The sequence below is a fragment of the Myodes glareolus genome, chromosome 20 (assembly GCF_982192425.1).
Source record: "Myodes glareolus chromosome 20, mMyoGla1.1, whole genome shotgun sequence".
Taxonomy (NCBI): Eukaryota; Metazoa; Chordata; class Mammalia; order Rodentia; family Cricetidae; genus Myodes; species Myodes glareolus.
The window spans coordinates 26,152,108-26,175,990 of record NC_142045.1 but is presented as its reverse complement, the minus strand read 5'-3'; the positions used below and the strand labels follow the sequence as shown (position 1 = coordinate 26,175,990).

General features: G+C 41.6%; 1 protein-coding gene and 1 long non-coding RNA gene across 3 annotated transcripts in view; one reads left to right on the top strand and one right to left on the bottom strand.

Moving 5' to 3' along the window:
- The window catches only part of Igsf10 (immunoglobulin superfamily member 10), a 26,665-nt gene extending 2,782 nt beyond the window's left edge, over positions 1-23,883 (bottom strand). The window contains exons 1-7 of one of the 2 annotated variants that reach the window (XM_048424630.3): positions 23,628-23,883; positions 22,992-23,156; positions 20,367-20,558; positions 18,608-18,737; positions 16,112-16,502; positions 9,207-13,469; positions 6,717-7,617 (exon numbers count right to left, since the gene is read on the bottom strand). In XM_048424630.3, coding sequence (XP_048280587.3) covers positions 6,717-7,617; positions 9,207-13,469; positions 16,112-16,502; positions 18,608-18,737; positions 20,367-20,557 — 5,876 coding nt within the window. In that variant the 5' untranslated portion in view covers position 20,558; positions 22,992-23,156; positions 23,628-23,883. The remainder of the gene's footprint in view (positions 1-6,716; positions 7,618-9,206; positions 13,470-16,111; positions 16,503-18,607; positions 18,738-20,366; positions 20,559-22,991; positions 23,157-23,627) is intronic. The other variant, XM_085676470.2, reaches the window with a different exon arrangement.
- On the top strand, positions 10,253-17,586 carry LOC148118792 (uncharacterized). The gene is made up of 2 exons (XR_015735756.1): positions 10,253-10,350; positions 17,052-17,586. It is a non-coding gene; the product is annotated as an uncharacterized LOC148118792 (long non-coding RNA).

The following is a 23,883-nucleotide window of genomic DNA, read 5'->3' as shown; positions in this document are numbered from 1 at the left end:
ACTAAAACTTTGAGACCAACATAAGCATATTTGTGGAATATCATACTATGTAGAAGTGGCCTGCTGGATGTGATGTTGCCTCCCTCCAGCCTTGCCAAGAGATGACTGCAGTAGTTGTACATATAAGTTATTTCCTGTGAAATACTGACACACAGATAAGATGACATCATTGTTAGAGTCAAGCTTATCATCACCATATCTACCACATCCTGTGAGTGTGTGTGTGTGTGTGTGTGTGTATGTGTGTGTGTGTGTGTATTATGCTTGGCATTAACTGGATATTTCTTAAAATGTTACAATGAAGATCTTAATCACCTACTGTTATCCAAACCATTTGCTTAAAAAAAAAAAACAGCTCTATAACAAGGTATGATTTACCTTAGACAAGTGGTTATTTCCCAAATACACTTTTAAGTGAATCTACTTTATATAATTTTTAAACCAGTGCAGGACAAGAGAAATGCTGGAAGTAGCATGTTCTTAGCCGTTTTATGTGCCAAACAAATGAATCCAGAAAAATATAAGTTTTCTACTACTGAGGAAAAATAACTTATGTGTATGTGTTAAATTACTGCCTGATGATAGTTTTAAAATATATTAAAGAGGCAGTTATTAAGTTATCTAACTGGAGAACAGTTTCTCCTCTGCTGGCACAGAGAACACCAATCTAAGACTCATCAGAAACCGAAGCACCTGCTGTCTCGGCAGCCATAAAATAACTGGTGTCTGTATTGGCTTCAGCACTGTGGACTGCCACTGCGTTGTCTGTAATTGCCACGTTTGACCACCAGATGGAAGATCTTTCCAGATTAAACTGAGCCTAGCTTTGAGTGATAAGAGTAGAATCAAGGACACCTGAGTGTGCTTTCCCTCTTTCTTTTGACAGCACAAGCTAAACTCACAAGTGAAACTCAGAAGTGTGTGTGTGTGCGCGTCCATGTACACTAGGGTCATCAGGCCTGGCAGTGGGTGTCTTTACCTGCTGAACCATCTAGTCTGCCCCCAAACTTCTTAAAGAATACATTTAAGAAGCTTCTAATGGAGGCCAGAGAGATGTTCCAGTGGCTAAGAGCATACAGGTCAGGACAGCAGCAAGCATCTTCACCTGCCAAGTCATCCGGCTAGCCCAGGACTTCTTGAAGCATAACTGTTACCCAAGACAACAGCCTCAAGTCATTTTCAGACCTGGGGAGTGCTACATAGAGAATAATAAAGGAATCGTGTGCTTTTTGTTTTTCTCAAGTGTGGAAGGAATTTCTTTGGAAAGATGCCAATGTGAAATCATGAGAATGTACACACAAATAAAGGAAATTACCGAAACTTTGTACAGACGTTTTTGTTTAATCTTCAAGTATTTCTCCCATTTTATAGAGGAAATCTTCAGATGAACTTGATTGAAGATTCAGGAAAGCCTGTCTTTTGTCTAGTGACACATTACCATCTGTTATTAATTCCTCTAATACGTTCTAAAACCATTTATTTTCAAGTTTGGCTGCATTATTAAATCTTCAGCCTGTACAGTCTGAAATACTTGGACCCATGCCCCAAGACTAGAATGTACGGCTTACATGATGTGGAGTTGGCCTAGACATCAGGTTTTTCACATGATTGTCACATGTAGGAGAGTGTGAGGACTAATTCCCTAAATGCTGGTACTCCTAGGACCTGTATTAGCATTGCCTAGGGCCAAATTTATGCATATTTTATGGATTCTCTTTCCAGAGATTCAGATTCAATAGATGTGGCCAGGAACTTTGACCACAGTACTTGACCAATATCTCAGGTTACTTCGGGAATAATTAAGTTTGAGATCTAGACTCAAATTTTAGTGTGCAATACAATTACCTTAGGGGCTTCTAAGAACACAGAATCTTTGTCAAAGCGATCACTGTTTCTGATTAATGTTAATCAGTGATTCTGGTTAATGTTAATGCTACTGGTAAAGAGAGAGCCTTTTAGAAACAACAACAACAACAAAAGTGATACCTCAGATCTGATCTAATGATGTTCCAAAATGTAACATCCTCAATTAACCAACACTGGAAGAAGAATGACCTAAGAACAAGCTTATCTGCTTAGGAGAGGGCTGGGGACTTTTGAAGTAGCCTTGAAGTGAAAAACCTCAAAAAGAGACAAGTATCAATTTGACAAGATTGTCTTTGCTTCCCTGTGAGCTTGACAAGTTTAAAATTAGCTGAGTACCACATTGCCCTGTGAGTATGTCTGAGGGAGATTGTGTTGATTGATAAGGGAGGCTCCCTTCCCTCCTCTATCCCTGCTTGGCAGCATCCATAAACAGTTGCTCTTGGGCTGTATAAGAAATCTAGCTGTGATGTGGGATGTCCTTCTGTATATGTGTTGCTCTTATTGGTTAATAAATAAAGCTACTTTGACCTAAGACAGGGCAGAATATAGCCAGACTGGAAAAGATACATAGAGAGAGTAAGTGGAGTCAAGGGGATACCATGCAGCTGCTGAAGGAGAAAGGCACCTTAATGGTAGGTCACAGTCTTGTGGTAATGTACTGATTAATAGAAATAGGATAATTTAAGATATGGGAATTAGTTAATAAGAAGCCTGAACTAACAGGCTATGTTGCAATTAATATAGTGTGTATGTGATTATTTGGGTCTGGGCATCCAGAAAATGAATAAGCAGTCTACTTTTACATAGCTGAGCATGAGTCAGTGAGTGAGACTTAAAACAGCATACCTCCATGTTCCTGCTTCAAGTTTGCTGTGGGATCTTGTACCCTGTGAAGATTTGTCACTTGTATTGGTTTAATAAAATGCTCTTTGGCAAGTAGCCAGGCAGGAAGTATAGGCAGGCAACCAGAATAGCAGAATTCTGCAAAGAGGAAAGACTCAGTCTGCAGTTGTCGCCCAGATGCAGAGGAAGAAAGATGAGAATGCCTCACTGATAAAAGGTACCAAGTCACGTGGCTAACACAGACAAGAATTGTGGGGTAATGTAAGATATAAGAGTTAATGAGAAGCCTGAGCTAATAGGCTAACCAGTTTGTAATTAAGCCTCTGTGTTTCTTTGGGACTGAATGGCTGCAGGACCAGGCAGGACAGAGACCAACCTCCGTCAACACAAGTTCCTGTCTTGAGTTCCATCCCTGACTTCTTTTCAATGTTGGAGTATAACCTGAAAGCTGTAATAAGCTCTGTCTTCTAGTCGGCTATTGATCATAGCGTTTGTCACAGCAACAAAAACTAGGACAATGATGACAGAACAGCTGTAAACATGTGCACTGGATAAGGTGCCAACTATGTGTGTGTGTGTGTGTGTGTGTGTGTGTATATATGTGTGTGTGTGTGTGTATATATGTGTGTGTATATGTGTATATATATATGTATATATAGATATATAGCAAATACTAGATCTGAAGAATTAAGTCCAGTGCAATATTAGTAGAAATGTTAATATCCAACTTTTTCAATAGAGAAAAAAATCTAGACAGAAAAACAAAAAAACATGTGGGTTTGACTACACTGAGAAAACCGACCTCACACACATTTTTAGGACACTTCATCTAATCAGTATAATAAACATTAACACTTGGAATTTTCTCTAGGACAACCCATGTGTCAAGTCTCAATACATTTTTAAAAGTTGAAATCAAGTTGTTTATATTTTTAGACAAGAAATAAAATTCAACAAGAATAAAAAAGTAACTAGATAAGTTGAAATTAAGTAACAAACTCCTAAATGAGCTGAGGGTAATTGAAAAATGAAAAAAAATTAAGAACATTAAAATTACAAAAGAATATATGAAGATCTGTGTGGTACAGAAAAATCAGTTTTGAAAAACATTTATACCAAAATACATAATTTTTAAAAAAAAAAAGGTTTCAAACAATAGCAACCTCATCGACTTAGAAAAACAAAGACAACCCAAATTAAAGGGAAAAAATACTGAAATTTAAAATTAAAACAAATGAAATTGCAAACAGCAATGAAATTTATGGACTTACACAAAAGGAAAATAGCATCTCTAAATATTTACCTAGATTAATAAAATAAGACAGTCTATAAATCAAAGAAACATTACTGATAACAGTTAATTTTGTCAAATTGACAGGATCTAGAATCACCTAAAACAAGTCTTTAGGCACACCTATGAGCTGTTGTCTAGGTTTTGTAGATGTAGACTCTGGGTATGATTGGGGATTTCTTCTTTTTTCCTTGATTATTTGAAGTAGGAAGACCCACCCTAAATGTGGACAGCACCTTCCAGCAGCAGCAGCGACATAAGGAGGTCCAGAGCAAAAGTTGCTGAAGCCATTTGCCCTGCTTCCCCTTATTCCCTGCTGGTGAGCTCTTCTACTCTGCGGCCACTGTCGCCCTCAGCTGACATCTGAAGTCAGCTTCCTCGCTCTGTCAAAGTGAACTAAAGATGAGTCCTTCACCTCCAGACTAGGGCTTCTGAGACACTCAACCTCAGGAAATGTGAAGCAACTGGTTCTCAGCCTCCTCAATGTGAAGACAGCCATGTGTTGGACCCCCCAGACCTTGTTCTGGAGTCCAGTCACTCACAATCCGCAGTGTGTATTTATTCTGCTGCTTCTGTTCCTCTAGAGGACCCCAATGCTACAAAAATCTAAAATATTATGTAAAAGCTACTATGAATAATTCTATGGCAAAACGCATGAATCCAAGAAGTACTGGAAAGTTCCACGAAGTATACAGCCTACTAAAATTAATGAAGAAAATAAAAACAGTAATGACACTGAAGCACTAATGAAAAGTCTTTCATCTAATAAGAAGCACTAGTACCTGACAGCCATACTGATGATTTCTATGAACATATAAAGAGTTATTTACACTTCTTCTTAAAGTATAAATAGAAATTCCAGGGACTCTCGACATACTTTTAAAGGGGCAGCACGTCCTCATTCTAATCCAAAAACACAACAATAAAACATTTTAAACCCATATCCGCAATGAGCATAAATGCAAAATTTCTCAACAAAATACAAGTAAACTGAATTGGGCATCTCAAAATATACATAGACCATGATCGATTACAATTAACCTCAGGAATGCAGGGGTAGTTTAACATTTGCACATCACTAAACAATGCAACACAATCAAATACAAAATCATATGCTTATCTTTACAAATGCAGAAAAGGCATTTAGTAAGGTTTAATGTTCTTTCATGATAATAAATTAGATATTGAAGGAATATATCTCTAATTATTAAAGCCTATATATGAAAAATCTACCATCAATATCACACTGAATTAGAAAAGGCTGAAAGTGTTCCTTAGATGAGAACAAGACTCCCTTTGCTCCCACTGCTCTTGCTTAATATAGTAAGAAAGTCTTGGTGAAAGCAGTTAGGAGTGAGAAGGAACCGAGGTGTCCAAATTAGAAAAGAAGAAATTAACCTTATCTTTAGAGACCATTATTTTACATAGGAAACTAGAAATACTCCATCAAAAAGCTTTGATAACTTACAAATCGAGAATTATAAAACATAAATTCTAGGGAATACAAAAAATGGTAAGGGGTCCTGTGCTACCAGGTCAAAAGGTTAATCTGTAGATTCAATGAAAAAAAATCCCATCAAAATTCCTGTCACTTTCTTCCAAGAAGTAAATAAAGTAATCCGATCATTAATAAAGAGCTGCAAAAACTAAGAGCTGGTGCAGTAATTCTGAGAGGTGGTGTTGTGAAATTAAAGGCAAATCTGGTAAATGAAGCATTAAAGATATTGAATGCCAAAATAGGGGAACACACAGGGGAGAAAATATATGTAAACTTGTGGTTTCTAACATTTTCCCACTTTAGCTCAGCATTTTATAACATTATATCTTAGAGAATTTCAGTTTAACATTTAAGGTAATTTTGATGCCTGAAAATCCTGAAAATTAATATTGACCCTTGAATTAAAAATTACAAGTCTGTTCATTTTATTCTGTATCAACTCACTGTAACACCAGGAAAAAGACCTTGAATTATACCAATATACATTTAAGCTCATTTATATTATGTTTACTTTTCATTGCTTGAATATTTAAAAGAAAAAATGTAAATAAAAGTGCTCATTTTTCTGGATTATGCAAAATCACTACACAAAGTCATGGAAATCACAAGAATTTATAATTCACAAGCTATAATTTTTGCTTTATAAAGCAAAAGTTTATAAAGAATATAGCAGAAAAGGGGTTTTTTATCTTGTAACATTACATTTATGGAGTTTTTAATATATTTTACTCTGAGAAGGTCTTAATGTGACTTTCACGAAGTGCACTGCAGTTTTAAGAAAGGAATTATGACATAATTAACGTGTGAAGCGTCTGATGAGAGGGGCCTGAATGAAACGCAGAACATCTTGTTCCTAGAGCCTCAACCTCATCACGAGTTCTCTTTTTGATGTGGAGATTATGAATAACTTTATGCAGTTACTATTTTTAAAGCAGCCACAAGAAAAGAAAACAGGAAAAAAAAATTGCCTGCCACCAACATGGAGGCTAATAAGATTCTGTTAGCTGTCCAAATCAAGAATCTGGACCCCAGAGTTAAGCATGTAAGAGCGACTTTGTGTTCAGTGAGATCAAATGGAATGCCCTTCTATAGACAGTCACCTTCCTGTGCATCCTGGGTGGTGTTTGAAGCTCCTGCTCTCCTTGCTGTACCAGTTTCTCATTTTAGATGGAGTACAGCAAAATAAATGAAGGGAATAGTTCTAAGAGAGAGGCTTACCTGTGCCACTGGTCAACGACAGCCTTAGATGGTAGCTTCCAGATTATTCTAGGTTTTGGGTCCCCAGTGGCTGAGCAGTTGAGTAGCAATTTCTCACCTAAATTCACCTCTGTCCATTTCTGAGAGGCAATTTCTATCCTGGGGACTGTCTCTTGCTCCTCCACTGTAAGAATCACCACCCTTCTCTCTGAGCCCGAGGAGCTGGTAGCAATGCATTCATAAGTGCCCCTGTCTGAAGGAGCAATGTTTCTTATATACAGGGTTCCATTTGAATACAAGAAAAACTTGGAACGTGTCAACTGCAGCGGTTCTAGTTCGGTCCCATCGTTGAGAACCCAGTGAACACGGGGCTGCGGAGTTCCTTTTGCAGTGCAGGGCAGTTTCAAACTTTCACCTAAAACTGCAAGGACAGTTTGCTTCTTTTGCTCTAAAATGACAGGGGGAGCTGTGATAACTTGTATCTTAACAAGCAGTGAATCCTGGCCGGCTGGATTGCTGGCTACACACTTGTAAAAGCCGCGGTCATAAAGACTCAGATTACGGATGATCAAGGTTCCGTCAGGTGTTACCCAGACTTTTCTGTTTCCCTTGGGTGTTTCTGAGACCACTGTTTGGTTTGCAAGTATCCAGGAAATTGTAGGCGTTGGCATACCTTCCACTCTGCACTTTAATTCCACAGTACTGCCAGAATGAACCGTGATCTCCTTGGCATGCTTCTCCAGGATCCTAGCAGGGTAAGAAACCACAGACAACATGACATGAAGGTGGTCTTTGCCAAGCGGGTTAGATGCTGAGCACAGGTACTGTCCACGGTCCTGAATACTGACCCTCTTGATGGACAAGGTGCCATTGGGAAGCACATGGAACCTGCTTTTCTGTGTCCCTTGGGATAGTTCAAGTCCTAATAAGAGGAAAGAAATTTATATAAATAGTTTATCAGCATCAAAGACTGGCTAGAAAACATGAAGCTATGTTTTTGTTAAGCTGACAATAAAAAACATTTAAGCTGAAAAAACTCTTCAGAGTGTTAAAGCTTCAATTTCTTACTCACATAAATTTAAATTTAAAATTCAGATATTTCAACAAGACATTTCTCTATGTAAACATGATATTTCTCTATGTATACATATGTATATATATGAGATCTACTTTCAAAATTTTTGTTGGCTTAACAAATTAATGTTTTATTTTTGATATTACAATATGATTAGATAATTTTACCCCTTCCCTTTCTTTCCTCCAGCTCCTCCCATGTACCCCCCTCTTGCTCTTTTTCAAATTTATGGCTTCCTTCTCTTTAATTATTGTTTATATATATATATATATGTGTGTGTGTGTGTGTGTGTATAGATAATATATAAATTATAGTAACTATATATAAATAAATACAATCTGTTCAGCCCTATGTTGCCTGAATGTATATGGTTTTAGTGCAGGTCATTTAATATCAGATAACCAATTGATCCAAACTATTTTTTAAAGACTGTTGTTTTGAAATGGGGTCTAATTTTATAGCATAGGCTGGAATTGAACTCCTCCACATTTCTGGGCATATTGGCATATGCCACTCTATCTAGCCTTAAAAACCATTTTTGATTTAATATTTTTTTATCATTACATTTTATTGATTTGTGTGTGCATATATATGTTCATATATATGTTCATATATACGTATATATATGAACATGCCAGTTTGTGTGTGTATGTATAGGCACATGCCAGTTTGTGTGTGTATATATGGCCATATACGTGCCATTGCTAGTGTGCAGAAATCAGGAAACAACCTGTGAGAGTCGAGTCTCTCTTTCGACCGTGTCTGTTCCAGGGTTTGAACTCAGGCCATCGGGCTTGGCTGCAGGTTCCCTTTAGTCATGGAGCCGTCTAGTTGTTCCACCAAACTCTTCTTAACACATTAAAAAAAATTCTAGTGGGGCTGGAGAGATGGCTCAGCAGGTAAGAACACGTGTTGCTGTGGCAGAGGATCTGGGTTCAGTTCCCAATGCCCTCATGCTGGCTCACAGTCATCTGTAATTCCAGTTCCAGGAGGTATGATCCCCTCTTCTGACTTGTGTACATACCGGGCACATATGTGCACATATGCACATAAAGGCCTAACACTCATACACATGAAATAAATCTGAAGTTTAAAACCTTCTATTAGGGACTGGAGATATAACCCCAGCTCCAGGGAATCTAATACCTCTATCCTAAGACACCTGCCTTAACGTGTGCATATGCACACACAGACACACATACACACATGTACACATACATACACAATGCTTGGACACATGCACACACACACAAAAGTAAAATCTAAAATCTAAAAAAAAATTCTAATGTGCAATACACAAATGTCAAGTGAGGCTATTAATAGTTTTTATATGTTTGGAGACATTTAAAACTAGTGTTGCTCCTTTGAGGACAACTCCGAAAGATACAATCATGTCCTTGGTTCATAAATAAGGTATTGCTAATGGTTACAAATACCTGATGAGACTCTGGTCCAGTGGATGGTGGGCAGGGGGTTTCCAACAGCCTCACAGGGAAGAAAGGCATCAGCGTTGGCTGGGATAGTAAAACTTGCAGCCTTTCCTCCAATTATCCTTGGTTTTTCCAGTGTAGTCTTAGGTAAAGAGTCAGAGGGAAGGAGTTTGGAAGCTGGGTTTTGAACAGGTCTCTTATCAATAACACTCTCTGTGTGCTTCTGTCCATTCCCATGTAAGGCATAAGTGCTCTCTGAAAAGCTGAGAGGGGACCACAAGCTCCCTGCTGGCCTTTCACCCTTTTCAATAGTTTCTGAGTATGCCTTGCGCCGAATGTGGTTTTCGGGCCAGAGAAAGGGCTTCCAGTTAGAAAACTGTGGTTTATCTGTTCTTACTGCTGCTGCAGGAGTAGGAGGGAACAAATTAGAGGAGGTAAAGTAAGTGGTTCCAGTTACTGTCTGGGGATCTGGGTGAGCCTCTGTGGAGGATTGCTGCAGATCTGTGTTGTTCCTTGAGGATTCATGTATAGTAACTATTCCATTGGTCACCATCTTGAAAACCGAAGTGACCTCACTGTCTGTAACCACACCCCTAGGGAAAGGAATGGGCATTAGGGGAGCCCCGCTGCTGAGAGATGGTGGTATAGATGAGGTCCTTTTTGCGGTGGTGACCTCTGATCTGCTGAACAAAGTTGTTTCCAAAGCTGTTGTATTTCCCAAAGTCTGAGTATTCTTCTGGGACAGTTCAGTTATGCCCAGGAGACTAGTTTCTGGGTGGAGAGCAATTGTGCTTACAATTCTGCTAGGGTCTTGTAGTGAGGAGGCAGTAAAAGCCAAGGAAGAATCAGCTGTAGTTGGAGATGGGTAAATGCTGAAGCCCGAACTCTGACCTGGGGTGGTGTTTGGGTCATTCCTGCTCTTCGGAGGCTCCTTAATTTGGTTTTTTGCTTCTTTGGAACTTGCTGTTTGGGTTTCAGAGATAATGACAGATGCAGTGTCAGTAGGCATGGCCAGTGTGTCTGTTTCTATTGACAGGAAGCTCATTGTATTTGCTCTCTTGCTTGTGGCACCAGGACGCACTGAGGCAGAGTTGGCGAAGGACTGCTCCTTGCCCGCTGAGAGACTTCTGGCACCTTCAGTGGCATTGTGGTGAGTGACGACCATTGCTACAGACAGAGTTTGCATCTGTGTTGCAGAGAGTGTGGTAGAATGTGAGGGGGGTCCGTGATCTGTGGGTAAAAGAGGAGCTATTTTGGGAAGCATCGTGACTGTGTTCTTCTGTAAACCAAACTGATACAGATTCTTCGACACCCCTTTTTTGTTATGGTTATCTACAGAGACTTTATGCCAGGGAATTTTCCTTCTTGAGAATTTTGTGTTTGTTGCTTCTGTTGGCATTGAGGGTTTGCTGAGTGGACCAGAGACTGGTGATGTCATCATTGAATCTCTTTCCTCTTGGATGGTACTAGACGCACTCAGGGAACCAATATTTTCTACTGGGATATTTTCCAGGGATACAAGTGTGGGAATGAAAGTTGTGCTTGCTTCACAGGGAGTCACTTGGGTACTTTCACCTCTGAAATATTTTATAGTGGTTCGTAATGTCTCAATATCTACAGTTTGTTTGTTCTTAAGTAATAATGATGTGCTCAGGGGTACAGTGGTAGACTCTCCTGCTGTGTCCCCAGTGATGTTAGCCCTGGGGAGGATGCTAAGGGAAGAGCCTGGAGTGGGTGGTACTGTCGCAGCCAGGGTGAGTCTCTCTGTGGAAGCACAGGTTGGGCACCTCCTACGGGGTTCTGTGGCTGAAGAGTCACCAGTACTTCTGTTAGCAGGTCCCTTGAGCGCTGGCCTCACAATCCTGTATCGATGCCGCCTGAGAACTGGGGTTCTATATGGGCTTATAAGTCGCCCTCTGCTCCAATTTGTCCTCTCTCTCCCAAAGTGCCTGGACCAGGGGGAGTTAGCTGTACTGTTTCTAGAAACGTGAGATAGAGAAGAGGCAGCAGTGTGTGAATCTGAAAGGTTCCTGGGGAAGCTAGGCTCTTTAGTAGTGTGAGAAGAGGTGTCATTACCCCTGACTCTGCTGAGCCCTATTATAGGTATCGGATGCCCATAATCCTCTGTTGGATTTGCTGACCGCAAGACTGTATCAACTCTGTTGGTGAGGATGCTGAGCATGTTGGTATGGCCATCGGCAGCCGTGGTTCCCCCTGTTCCTGGGTGTGTCATTTGGGAAAATGCTCTTTTCCCTACCTGAGCAGTACCCTGAGTTTCAGCTACCGCAGGTACTGATGGGAAGATATTGATTGGATTTTGGTTGGTTACATCTTCGAGTTTGCTTGCTGCAGTTGAGTGTATACTCTTTGACACAGCTGTAGTGTCGATAACATTAGATAGTTTGACATCAGGAAGGTGCTTAGATTGTAGTGTGTGTGGATTCACGGTGGAGGGGACTTCTGTGCCAGATGCCATGCCTGTCGCAAAGCCATAAGATGCTGGTCCAGAGTCAGCAGTTGATGACCTTTCGGTGACACCGGGCCCTTCCGTTTTCAGAACCACGGATTCTTCATCTAGAGAAATCATGCCGGAAGCACGTTCTTCCTCAGCAGGGAGCACCGCAGGTGGAGCATCCAGGGGCACGGGCTTAGCTGTGGTATTTTCCTGATTCTTTGGCACTGAGTTCTTCTTTGCCTTCTCTAATAGTGCTGCCCAGTATTGTGGGTCAATCCTCCGAGCAGAAAGGGGGAACTGCCTCCTTTGCTCCCTGAAACGCCGGAGTGTGGAGTCCCCACGCCGCCGATGTATTAGTTCTCTGTATTTGCCCTTCTTCTGTATACTGGAGACTTGTTTTCTAGCCTCTGCCCCTGCTGTCAAAGCTGATGTAGAGAGTTTCAAGGATGGTGGTTGCTTAGGAGGAACACTGGGATTGGGATCTCCAAGTCCAGATCCGTCTGCTTCCCTATCGTGCTCAACTGACCTTTGGCCTTTCATTTGGACTGAAACTTGAAAAATGGAAAAATCAACCCCTGATGGGTTGGCCGCTACACAACGATAATGACCCTGGTCTCTTGGGGTAACCTGCAATATTCTTAAGGTCCCATTGTTAAGAATTTGCCTGTCTCTTGACGACTGAGAGAGCACAGTGTTTCCCGGAAGAATCCAGCTAATAGAAGCATCTGGAATACCAGTGGAATGGCACGGGAGATCGAGTGTCTCACCAGTACCCACTGTTTGTTGAACTCCGTTTTCATGCATGTGTTCTACATAGGGCTCCACCACAGCTATCCTATAGGTGAGAACGTCTGCGTCTGCATAGTTGGTGCTTATACAATGGTAAAGGCCACTGTCAAAGCTGTCAGCCATCTGGAGTTCCAGCTTGCCACTTTTGTCTATCAGGATTCGCCCATCCTCGCTAACATAAGGGGCTCTCACTTTACTCCCATCAGCTAGAAGCCATTCCAAGTGAGGTGAAGGGTCACCTCGGCCCGGACAGTCCAGGGCAATAGTACCACCAGCCAAAACAGTGTGTTCCAGTTTGGTGGTGTTCCTCTTTGGGATCATGGTCCATTTGCGTCTCACCACTCTCATCTCTGCCTTTGGTAAAGTGATTTGAGCGTCGCTGGAGAACTGGACCTGCAATGTGCTGAGTGTGGTGGCATTTCTGTTCAGCTGCAAGACAATTTGTTCTTGTTGGAACCAGAAAGGATCGGCGCTGAAGTCAGCCTCTATATTGGTAAAAATGTCTTCAGGCATAAGAGCCACCTGTTTATATTTGGACGTCAGTTGTGGAGTTCCAGGAAGCGGCCGCTTCCTTTCTAGTATCAGAGGAGAGTCACTGTACAAAGCTAGTAGCTGCCACACTGGCTGGATGTGATTGGGATCCACACTGCACACCAGATTTGTGGACAAAGACACATTGAGCATGACGTTGTCATTTTCTTCAGTGAATGCAATTGGCAGGGTCTTGAATGGCTTTTGGATGGTACAAACCACATTGGCCTTGTTCCCAGACAGGTCTGTCATGTTCAAAGACAGAGAGCCAAAAGGGTCTATGAAATCTTGGGGTGAGATGGAGGCAGGTCCATTGTCCTCCTGAATAGTGAGACTCTTTGGCTTCAGTGATGGATCGATGGTTGGCTTTGTACACAGGAAGGCTCCGGCTGGTACCATAGCAAGTGGTCTGGTTTTAGACATCCTGGGGTTCATGCAAAGGGGACACTGCTGAGGACTGGAGGGGCTTCTGTCCTTCTTGCATTTTATTACATCTAGGAAAAAAATCATTATTTAATTATTTTCAAAAGCTGAGGCATCTTTATAAGTTAACATGAATACTTTGAAGAACTATTTTCACTAGAGTTCAAAGAAGTTTGTGAAATGAATTCTAAAACACATGGTCTATACATCATGTCATGATACAGCATGCACAGACTTCTAAAACACATGGTCTACACCACATGCCATGATACAGCATGCATAGGCACAGGGGTTTCATTTGCCTCATTCACAGATCTACTTATTAGGCCTGGAGTCATTTAGCACTTGAGAAGTATTAATTGAATGAACCATTTTCTTATCTAGAGACACAACATCATAAGTGCATGTTCAGCACTTTAATAACCCTTCAGTTCCTCATGCCAAGGTTTTAGGACAGTCATAGAACTTGGTTATACTTTAAAAGGTAGCCTGCTTGAAAAAAATCTCTAAATCATGGGATAGCATCAAAAATTCAAGCATTTATCCATTATCCAAAACAACAGTTTATGATCTAGCTTAGTTAGAATAGGAATGGAGAGATAAAGACAGAAGGACGAGACAAAGAGGCAGGTTACACCAGCCAATAAGATGCAAGTATTGGTAGAACATGGAAGGTAGTGGGATGGCCAGTGATGGTCCTGTAGGATGAGACAGATTCAGCACTAGAGAGCCAAGCTTAATGGGGGGAGGGGAGAGGCTGTCTGGTGATGTCACAGTTTGCAAATTTTATACCACTAGTCTCAAAGGAGTCCTGTTGGGTACTGAAGTGCCATATGCTAAGGCATTTTAAACATTGCTCTGATGAGCCTGTTTTTAAAAGCGGGCCATTCAATACTAGAACAGAGGTGTAGAGTTTTTCTCTGAAACAACAGTCTGCGGCTTCCGTGCTGTACCACATAATAATTCCTCTATCACTTGCTGAACTCAGCAGGTAACTGAAACAACAGGTGTCTTAGATATAATTCCCGAGAGCAGCGTTAAATATGTGCATTTTCTTTGTAAAGGACCGAGTCACTCAGGCCAAAGACTCCAAACCCTTTACGTGTCTGCTGGTGCTCTCATCTGAAGCCAGCCATGGTTCGAATATATGGATTGGAAACTTCCAACAATAAACCTAAGTTTGAAATCGCATGAGATTTCTCTGACGAAATCTCACGTTGTTTTAATGGGCCCCTCACCTATTACAGCACACAACCCTTCTTCCCAATGTATGCAGATGACATACACTTCATGCTTAGCTCCTAAGTAGCCGTCTCCTGCATCACATAAACTGCGATGGTCTCTGTGTCCAAGAAATCCCTGTTTTATTAATCAGACCGCCAGTCACAAGAGTGGTGATGCTGACAATCAGAGAGAAGCTACGGACATGGTTCCTTTCTAAAGAAACCTCTCAACTTAGGAAAGAAAAAACAAAGCAGCATGTTCTAATGCATATGCTAAAGTTCTTGATTTATAGTGAAAATTTTACTGTGAAATTAGGAAAAATGAAAATGAAACATATTAATTTTGCTCCTATACTTTAAACTTCAAAAGTTAGGGCCACAATGTGCAGAAGATACCAAGGAAGTCAGGACGCGAGGGGTGCGCCCACCCACTGAAACGGTTGGGCTGATCTAATGGGAGCTCACCAAGGCCAGCTGGACTGGGAGTGATGGAGCATGTGATCAAACCGGACTCTCTGAATGTGGCTGACAATGAGGGCTGACTGAGAAGCCAAAGACAATGGCACTGGGTTTTGATTCTACTGCATGTACTGGCTTTGTGGGAGCCTGGTTTGTTTGGATGCTCACCTTCCTAGACCTGGATAGAGGAAGGAAATGGCAGGAGGTGGAAATTTTTAATAAAAAAAAATTTGTCAGTAAGGGATCAAAAGCATGAGGGAACCTGTCGTATAGACATGACTGAAAGATTTTAGTTCCAAAGGGTTTGCTTGTATTTGACATATATAGGTATATAACCATATGGCATATATGTGCATTATGTATGGGCACATAACATATACGTTTTTATATATTTTCACAAACACATTTGAGACATTAAGACCATAGGTAACTAATAGATGGTGAACTCACTTCTTTTTACCTATATAATACCAGCTTAATAAAAGTATTAAGTACGTACTATGTCCCAGATATGTCGTAGAGGCTAAGGATAGATAAATTAGACATAGAAAAGGCAGCAGACGTTTCATTCTATAAATTAATTCTATAAGTAGTATAATGTTCATTCAAGAAAGGAAACACAGACAACCTACAGGAGTGTGGGGTCATGATTCTGAGGCAGCCGGGGTAAATGAGTGGTGTGACTCATGGAGAAGGAATGCTGAGCAGAGCTGCCATCTGGCAGCACATAAAGCGGAGGAGGAAGGGGCAGAGGCAACAGTAAGGTTCCGTGCTGAAACAGTTGCGGAGTGTCGGGGGCCAGAATGGAAAGTGTCTGCCTGGGAACGGGGAGGGAGTTTAGAGAGACATAACTTCCTCTTTTGCCACGGAGACACAAACAACAACTGTAGGGGTACAGAGTTCACTGTCACTGAGTTATTTGGGGGGCTTCGTGCTTTGCATTATATTATCTAGGACTCTCTATTACAGATGAAGTGCCTTCCACTGGTTATTCTTTTTCACTAGTACCAAGAAACAAACGGTAACGATACCTGGCTTTCCTCGTATCCAGTCCGACAACCACTTTAAACGGCAGTCACAGGTCCATGGGTTCCCATGCAAATAGAGGCTTTCTAGGTTTGGCATATAGGAAACCATTTCTTTTGGGAGGGACGTCAGGAAGTTATCAGACAAGTAGAGGTACTTAATGAAAGAGGTTTTAAATGTCTGGAGATAGCTTAAGGAGACAAATGTGTCTGGGTGGAGCTTCGTGAGATGATTTCCTTCTAAATGTACCAGACGGAGCAAGGTGAGTCCGTAAAACGCCTCAGGGTGGATAAACTCAATGCTGTTGTGATCCATGTGCAACCGGGTCAAGTTCCGGAGTCCATAAAAAGTATCCTTCTGAATTGTTTGGACTTTGTTATAGCTCATTTTTAAGACCTACAAATAAAAATATGAACAAAGGAATTGTCATAAAAGAGAAAGTTTTATGAATAATATAGAAATATGTTGAGATGAATCCTATGGAATGTGCATACTTTAATTAAAACCTAACCCAACAAATTAGTGCTCAATTAAGCGTGATAATAATATCAGAGACAATCAGACTTGTACAAGCAGTATTATTAAGGAATTCCCACTAAAGTTATAATATGTACGATAGTGATGTTATGGTCACTTCTAGAGTTTCTTGACTCTTTTATTCTGTATAAGATTAAGCATCATAAACTTGAATTGGATTCAAAACAGCTCAGCGGAATGTAATGTACAGATTGCAACTAAGCATAGTTCTCATTCACAGATAACTATGGAAGCTGGGTGACAAGTGCACGGGTTCATTTTAATTATTTTTTTAAGATTATAATGCAAAGTAATTTGTTGCACTTTGAAATTCATTTCCCTACCACTGGCCTCCCCTGGGTGGTTCTCTTCCTTCTCCTAGACTGCTTCATTGAGTTCATTCATTTCTCTGCCTGCTTTTATGTGTAGTGAAAACAGAAGAAGAAGAAGAAGGAGAAGAAGAAGAAGAGGAGGAGGAGGAGGAGGAAGAGGAAGAGGAAGAAGAAATAAATTGAAGATTTATGAGATTATTACTTATGGACTTCAATAACCCCCATTCATAGGATCTTTATTGAGATATAATCCAAAAGTGCTTTTTAAATTTTAGTGTCATTATGACATCTCCGTAATATACGCCATTATGTTTCGTTTGTGTTTGCCTCCCAGTACCTTCCATTGTCCCCTTCCCACTCCTGCTGGTTCCCAGCCTCCCCTAAGTGTGTCTCCTTCCGCTTTTACGTTAGTACATTGGCACATCTAGGCTCCAACTATGGAGAAGCCATGGTTTGTGACTCTTTCTCCATCACCTCATTCTGCTCACTCACGTCCCTTCCTTGGGCCCTCTCAGAGCACAGCACACTGGGTTTTAGTATAACCCGCTGTGCTATGACTGCGTCCACCTCCACTGTCTCATCTCAGGAAACTGTCATTTCCCCAAATTAAAACCAATCCAAATCCACCGTTATTTTTGTCTTTTCTTCACTTCCTGTTTCTAGGGATTCATTTCTTTTAAACAATTCATATAAGAAGAATCACGCACTTATGTGGCATTTTGGACCTGGCTTCCTTCACCTAGACAAATGTTTTCCAGATGTTGTAAAACATATCAACTCTTCATTTCTTTCGGTTTCTACATTGTGTGCATGTTACACAGTCTTGTTTATCCACTCATCAGCTGGGCGACATCTGACATGCTGTCTTTTTCAATAATACAAATTTAATTGATTCTGAATTGTAAGTCAAATAATTTTGACTGCTTCATGATGCTTTAGCATTCAACAAATCCCTTTCTAATTAGTTGATCGTGCTATTCTTTTTACAAAAGAAAAGAACATGAAGTACTTATAAAAGTTGTGACTTTCTACCCATTTTTCTTATTTGACTCAAATTACCAACTCAATTATCTACAAAAGAGGCTTTTCAGAATGCCAACTCCCATAGTAAGCAAAAGCCAAACTGGAAAGCTTTGCCCTAAATGTTACCAGGGAGTACCACCTCAAACCCAGTGTTTCTCAGTCAGAGGACTCAAAAACAAATGTGGAAAACGTGTAGAGACCAGATGTTAGCGCTCTTCTTTGTGCTTTCCATGTTCATTTTTGAGCCGAGTTTTCTCACCGAAATATGGAGCTCACTAATTGGATAGAGCAGCTGGCCAGGGATGTGCTACCTCTGCATCCAGGGCTGGGATTGAATGTGCTGTTTACCACTAGGACACACATTTTTGTGCAGCTACTGGGGATCCAAACTTCGGCCCTCATACTCTCATAAACATTTTACCCACTGAGAGATCACCTCAGCCCCCTGAAACTTTAATATTCTAATTTCCACAAATAAAGGCATCCCAATTGCAAACCTCTCCCTGATGTCTGTCCCGAGTTTACAAACTGCCCATCTTCCATCCCACATGTGCTGCGGTGGGGGGGGCGCGGTGGTGCTGCGGACTTCTTCCGCACCTCCAGCCCGTCATGGCGCTCGGCCCCTCTCACCTGCAAGGCCCGCAAGCCTGAGAAGGTCTTGTCAGTGACCGTGTGGATGCCGTTACTGTGCAGCAGGAGCAACACCAGCCTGCTCAGCCCATGAAAATCCTTTTCTGCCAATCTCGCTAGGGTGTTGTACCTGCAAAACAATTTATTGTAAGCATCAACTGAGCCTGCCGATTAAAGTGCAAACGTCAAAGGAGAAAACAGACAGAAAACCCCCTCTTGCAACTGTGTTCCCAAGAGATTTCTCGAATACTTGAAATATTGAACTTTGACTTCAGAAGTTCCACTTAATACCCAGTCCTTGCAGCCTCAGATCCCTCCCTCCACATCCCTTCCCATCCTCAAATACTTATACATCTATTATACATCTTGCTTCTACTGAAGCCTAGCATTTTCTCTTTGTGGGTACCAGGACGCAGGCTGTTTTCTCTGACGCTGTCCCCTCACTCTGGCAGCTTAAGAAGCCTGGCACTGGAGTCCACATGGGTGTGACTATGAGCTCAGACCCAAAAAGGATTGTGTGGCTCTGGGTAAAACTCGGAGACATCTTGTGTTCCAGTTTCCTCAACTATCAGGTATAGATAGCAGAATCTAGCTCAAAGGCGTTAAGAACACCAGTGTCTTCGTTAGGGTTAGCATTGCGGTGATGAAACGCCATGGCCCAAGCAAAACCGGGGAGGGAAGGGTTCATTTGTCTTCTGCTTCCACGTCACTTTTTTTCATCGATGGATGTCAGGACATGAACTCACACAGGGCAGGAACCTGGAGGCAGGAGCTGATGCAGAGGACTGTTGGTAACTGACTTGCTCAACCTGCTTTCTTATAAAGCCCAAGACCACTTGTCTAAAGATGGCAGCACCCACAATGGGCTAGGCCCTCCCCCATCAATCACTACTTAAGAAAACACCCTATAGGCCTGCTTATAACCTGTTTTTATCGAGACATTTTCTCAGTTGAGGCTCCTTCTTCTCCAGTGATTCTAACTTGGGTCAAGTTGACGTAAAACTAGCCAGGACAGCCAGTGAATCAATACGTAACAGTACTCAGTCCAAGAGCAGCTCATAGGGAGAACACAATGTCAGCCTCTCCTGTTGGTGATGGCTTCCAAGGCACTGTTGCGCAGTACTGACTACTTCTGTTCCACCTCTATGTCCTCCTCTTGAGGTGAACAATAGTGCTGGCCTGGCATAAGTGACCGCTAATGTCACATCCTCACCTATGGTGTGTCCCATTATTTGTGCATTTATTTATACATGCAGTTTTTCATAAACCTTTAAAGTAGCACCATAATTTGTCATAATTAGTAAGTCAAGTATTTTAAGTAGGCCACTGACAGTGACTTGCTTCATATGCTGTGTGGACATTGATAAGTCTCAAAGGACCTTGCCAAAGGAAATGGTAGATTTTGGTTTTTTGTTTGTCTATTTGTTTGTTTGTTTTTACATAGAAGGTAGTTCCTCTTGCTTAGTTAAGCCTTGTATCATCACAATGATTGTGAACAGAAACTGTAACATTTTCCAGTAAAATTTTATTCAGAGTGAAGCTGCCCCATAATTATGAGGATCCCAAACAACTAAGAGGGTCTTCAGGGTCTAGTAAAAGACTATAAGGAAAAAATACTTATTGTCTCCACAAATGTAAGGTTCTTACGAGCTCATTTTAGGAGAACAATATTAAGAGTAAGCATAGGTATTTTGGGGACAAGTCACCAAGATGCTCAGTGGTCCCTCTCTGAGAAGGGGATCAGGCAAGGCCCACACACCCTAAATTTATGCGTTCCACGTTGGCTGGGATGCCATCTGGAATGGAGGTCAGGTACCGAAATGTACAGTGTACCTCCGTGGGCACATAACAGGCACAGCGGCGAGGACAGGCCCTGCTCCCAGGGGTGACCACCAGGCAGACTACAGTGAGGGAGGCCAACAAGCAGACTTCTCTGTCACCCATCTTCATCCTGAAAAGACATCACACCGGAGTCATATGGACAGTTCCAGCGAAGGCTCAGGAATACCACACATAACAAGTCTGGGAATAATTGGGAGAGTTCCTTTATGCACACCTTTTGTGGCAAATGAAACTTAAATTTATTTTCTTCTTATTTAAATACTGTTCATACGATATATTTTGATGGTGTTTTTTTCTCCTACCCCAACTTCTCCCAGACCCCCCCCCACTTCCTATCCACCCAACTTCATGTTCTTTCTTGCTCTCAAACAAATAAAGAAATGAAAATCAAAATGAAACAATAAGAAAAAATTTTAAAAAAGGCAAAAAATATCCATGGAGTCAATTTTATATTGGCCTGAAGTGTGGTTGATGTACCCAGGGTCACTCCATTGGAGAAAACTTTTTCCTTTCCCAGCAGGTATTAATGGCTTCTTAGTTAGGGATGGGACTTTGTCTACTTGCCTTTCTGTGCTGGGATTTTGCCCTGGTTTGAACTTGGGCAGGTCTTGCGTGCACATCCTGTCACCATCTGTGTTGAGTTGGAAAACAAATGAACCTATTTCTTAATGGCGCCTTTGTCTTTAAGACTTGCTCTTATTAGCTTCCCTCCTTCTTCTTGGCTTTCTCTGAGAACCCCCACTCTAGTTGATTCATTTCTGCTTTCTTTTCACGTGCATTCAGATATGCACACATAAAAATTTGAATGGTCTGTGATTAAATAAAATTATAAACACATATATGCATAGAATTGTAAATCTAGGTTCTGCCTGTAAGAGAAGCCACATGGTATTTTTTTTTGCGTCCGCCTTATTTTTAGAAGCTTAATGATTTCCAGTTCCATCCATTTCCTGCAAATGTCATGATTTTACTTCTTATGGAATTCTACTGTACATATGCACCACATTTGCTTTATCCATTGTATTTTGACAGGCATGTAAGTTGATTCCACTTCCTGGCTGTTGTGAAGAATGTAGCAATAAGCATAGATATGCAAATCTGTGTTACATACCCAGGAACACACTGGTAATTCTATTTCCTATTTTCAGATTTATTTTTTTTTAGGACCTTCTATAAGAACTACAAAAATTTAACACCCCTCACCAATCATCTAGTAACTGACTGGGATAATTCAGTTATTCAGTTCACTGAATAAACAGTCCCGAGAAAGAAATGCAAATGGCCAAGAAAAGACTTGAGTCACCAAGTTTCTTAGCCACCAGGGAAATGCAAATTAAAATTGCTTTGAGCACCATCTCTCCCCACTCAGAATGCATAGCATCAAAAAACAAATGCTAACAAATGCTGGTGAGTTCTGGGGAATGAGGAACCCTTAGTCCCTGGGCTGTGAACGGGGTGGACACTATGGGAATGTACTCTTTGTAGGACCAGCATGCGCTAGCCTCCCATTGGATAGTACCATTAAATGGGCTCATTAGTGTGAAAATGTCTTCATAGCTTCTCATGTCCTGGAAAGCAGGATTCCTATTATTAGAGACCATAATAGTGCTATTGGAACAATTAAAGTTCATCGATTTAGTCTTGTTTGCACAAGAGCCTTTTAAACTATCAAAACTATAAAACTATAAAAATAATGCATCTACCATTTAAAAAACTCAGCAACAGTAAATCAATAAAAGGAAAAAAATCATTTCTCTCCTCTCACCACTCAGATATAACCAATATTTCGCAGGCATATAAATCCCACATATGCAGCAATGTATGTACTTCTCTATATAATCAATTTTATAACATTGTATCATTTAATGTATAACATGTTTTATTAATTTGATTTAACCTTCCAAGACCACTTTTACAGCTGTAATAACCCACTAGAAAAGAAATTAAATATTTCTAACATTTCTTCAAATCCTTGCCAAAAAGGACACATTGGACATTTCCATGCCAGCTACTGACCAAGAGGACAGCAAACTGGCCAGCTGGGAGGGCTGAGTCTCAGCTCAGACCTATAGCAGCCACCCTGACCTTGCAGGGGTAATATTGCTCTTTCTCTGATTGGAAACACACCTCTCCTCACTGACACAGGGATGTGGGGCAGTGCCACAAAAGACTTACGCTCAGCTTGATAGAAGTTGAGCACGTTAACCCACACGTGGGGCAAGTCCCGTGATCCGAAGGCGGAATTGTTATGAATGAGTTTAACCCAAATTAAGACTTACTAAAGGGTGCTTACATGCCCACACTGTCCCCGCCAAATCACAGGAAAGTTCTGGACACTCTTTGCATGAGTAAAAACAGTAGGGCAGCTTGCTGTCATTAGAAGAACAAAGAACAAGGTGAAGGTAACCCTCTGTTCCGCTGGGAAAGAAGAGCAACTCATTGCCTTCTGAGAGTTAATTACAAGAGAATGGAGCCATAAATAAGACGTGGGTTCCCGGATACTTAAGCCTCATGCTGTACATAACAAAAGAGTTGGCAATACCTGGGTTCTTCTGTCTTGGCTTTGAATCCTCTTGCAACATAAGCAGAGACAGAAAGTCTTCCTAGGAAAGTCTTCACCCGAGTGAAGGAAAGTTCTTTGCTTCCAAAAGGAGCAAATGGGTTCTCTTTTCCTGGCTTACAACTGTGGGATTGATGCTTCAGAGACCTGGAGGCGCTACTGTAACGTTAATGCTATCATCTGTTTCCTAACTTACCAAAGCCTTTCTTTATGGGGCTGTCGCTGCTGCTGATGTTGGAGACTTTGTAATGCCTCCTGCTCCTTCAATAGTATAAGTTAGTTCTCTTTAAAGTACTTAAACACAACTATTAATCAAACACTCCTTCCTTCCGCCGTCCCGGGAGTTTCTCCTCAAATTGCTTGTTTTGCATAAACGTGTCATCAGTGTCTGTGCAAGGGTCTCAGGCTACAGATAATCTTTCCTGTGTGTTTTGCCTGGTTTCAGTCACTGAAGTGAGTTTAATTCGGGAGCTGCTTTTGTCCCCACTCCCCTCCAGTACCTTCCTTTCCCTGGATCCTTCTGCCCGCCCACCCGTTTCTCCCTGGACCCCAGCCCCCACATCGTCCAGCCCCCCACTGAGTTCCTTCTCTTCCCAAGCAGAATTGTTTGCAGCTCACCTCTGCCTCTGGGGCCAATGGACTTGCGCGGTCTTTGGGGTCTGCTCAGCCTCTGGGGCGGAGGGGGGGGGGGGGGTCTTCGCTTGGGGGAGAAGGGCGGGGCAGGTGACGTAGCCTTAGCCGAGAGCCTCTGCTTCTGCGACGGGGCGGGCCATCGATCTGGGGACCACCAGCAGAGTCTGCCAGTGCCTGTCCGGGCTCGCCTGCGCTTTTGCTGTTGGTTTATAAATCCCTGAACTTTTCTGCCTGGTGGCTC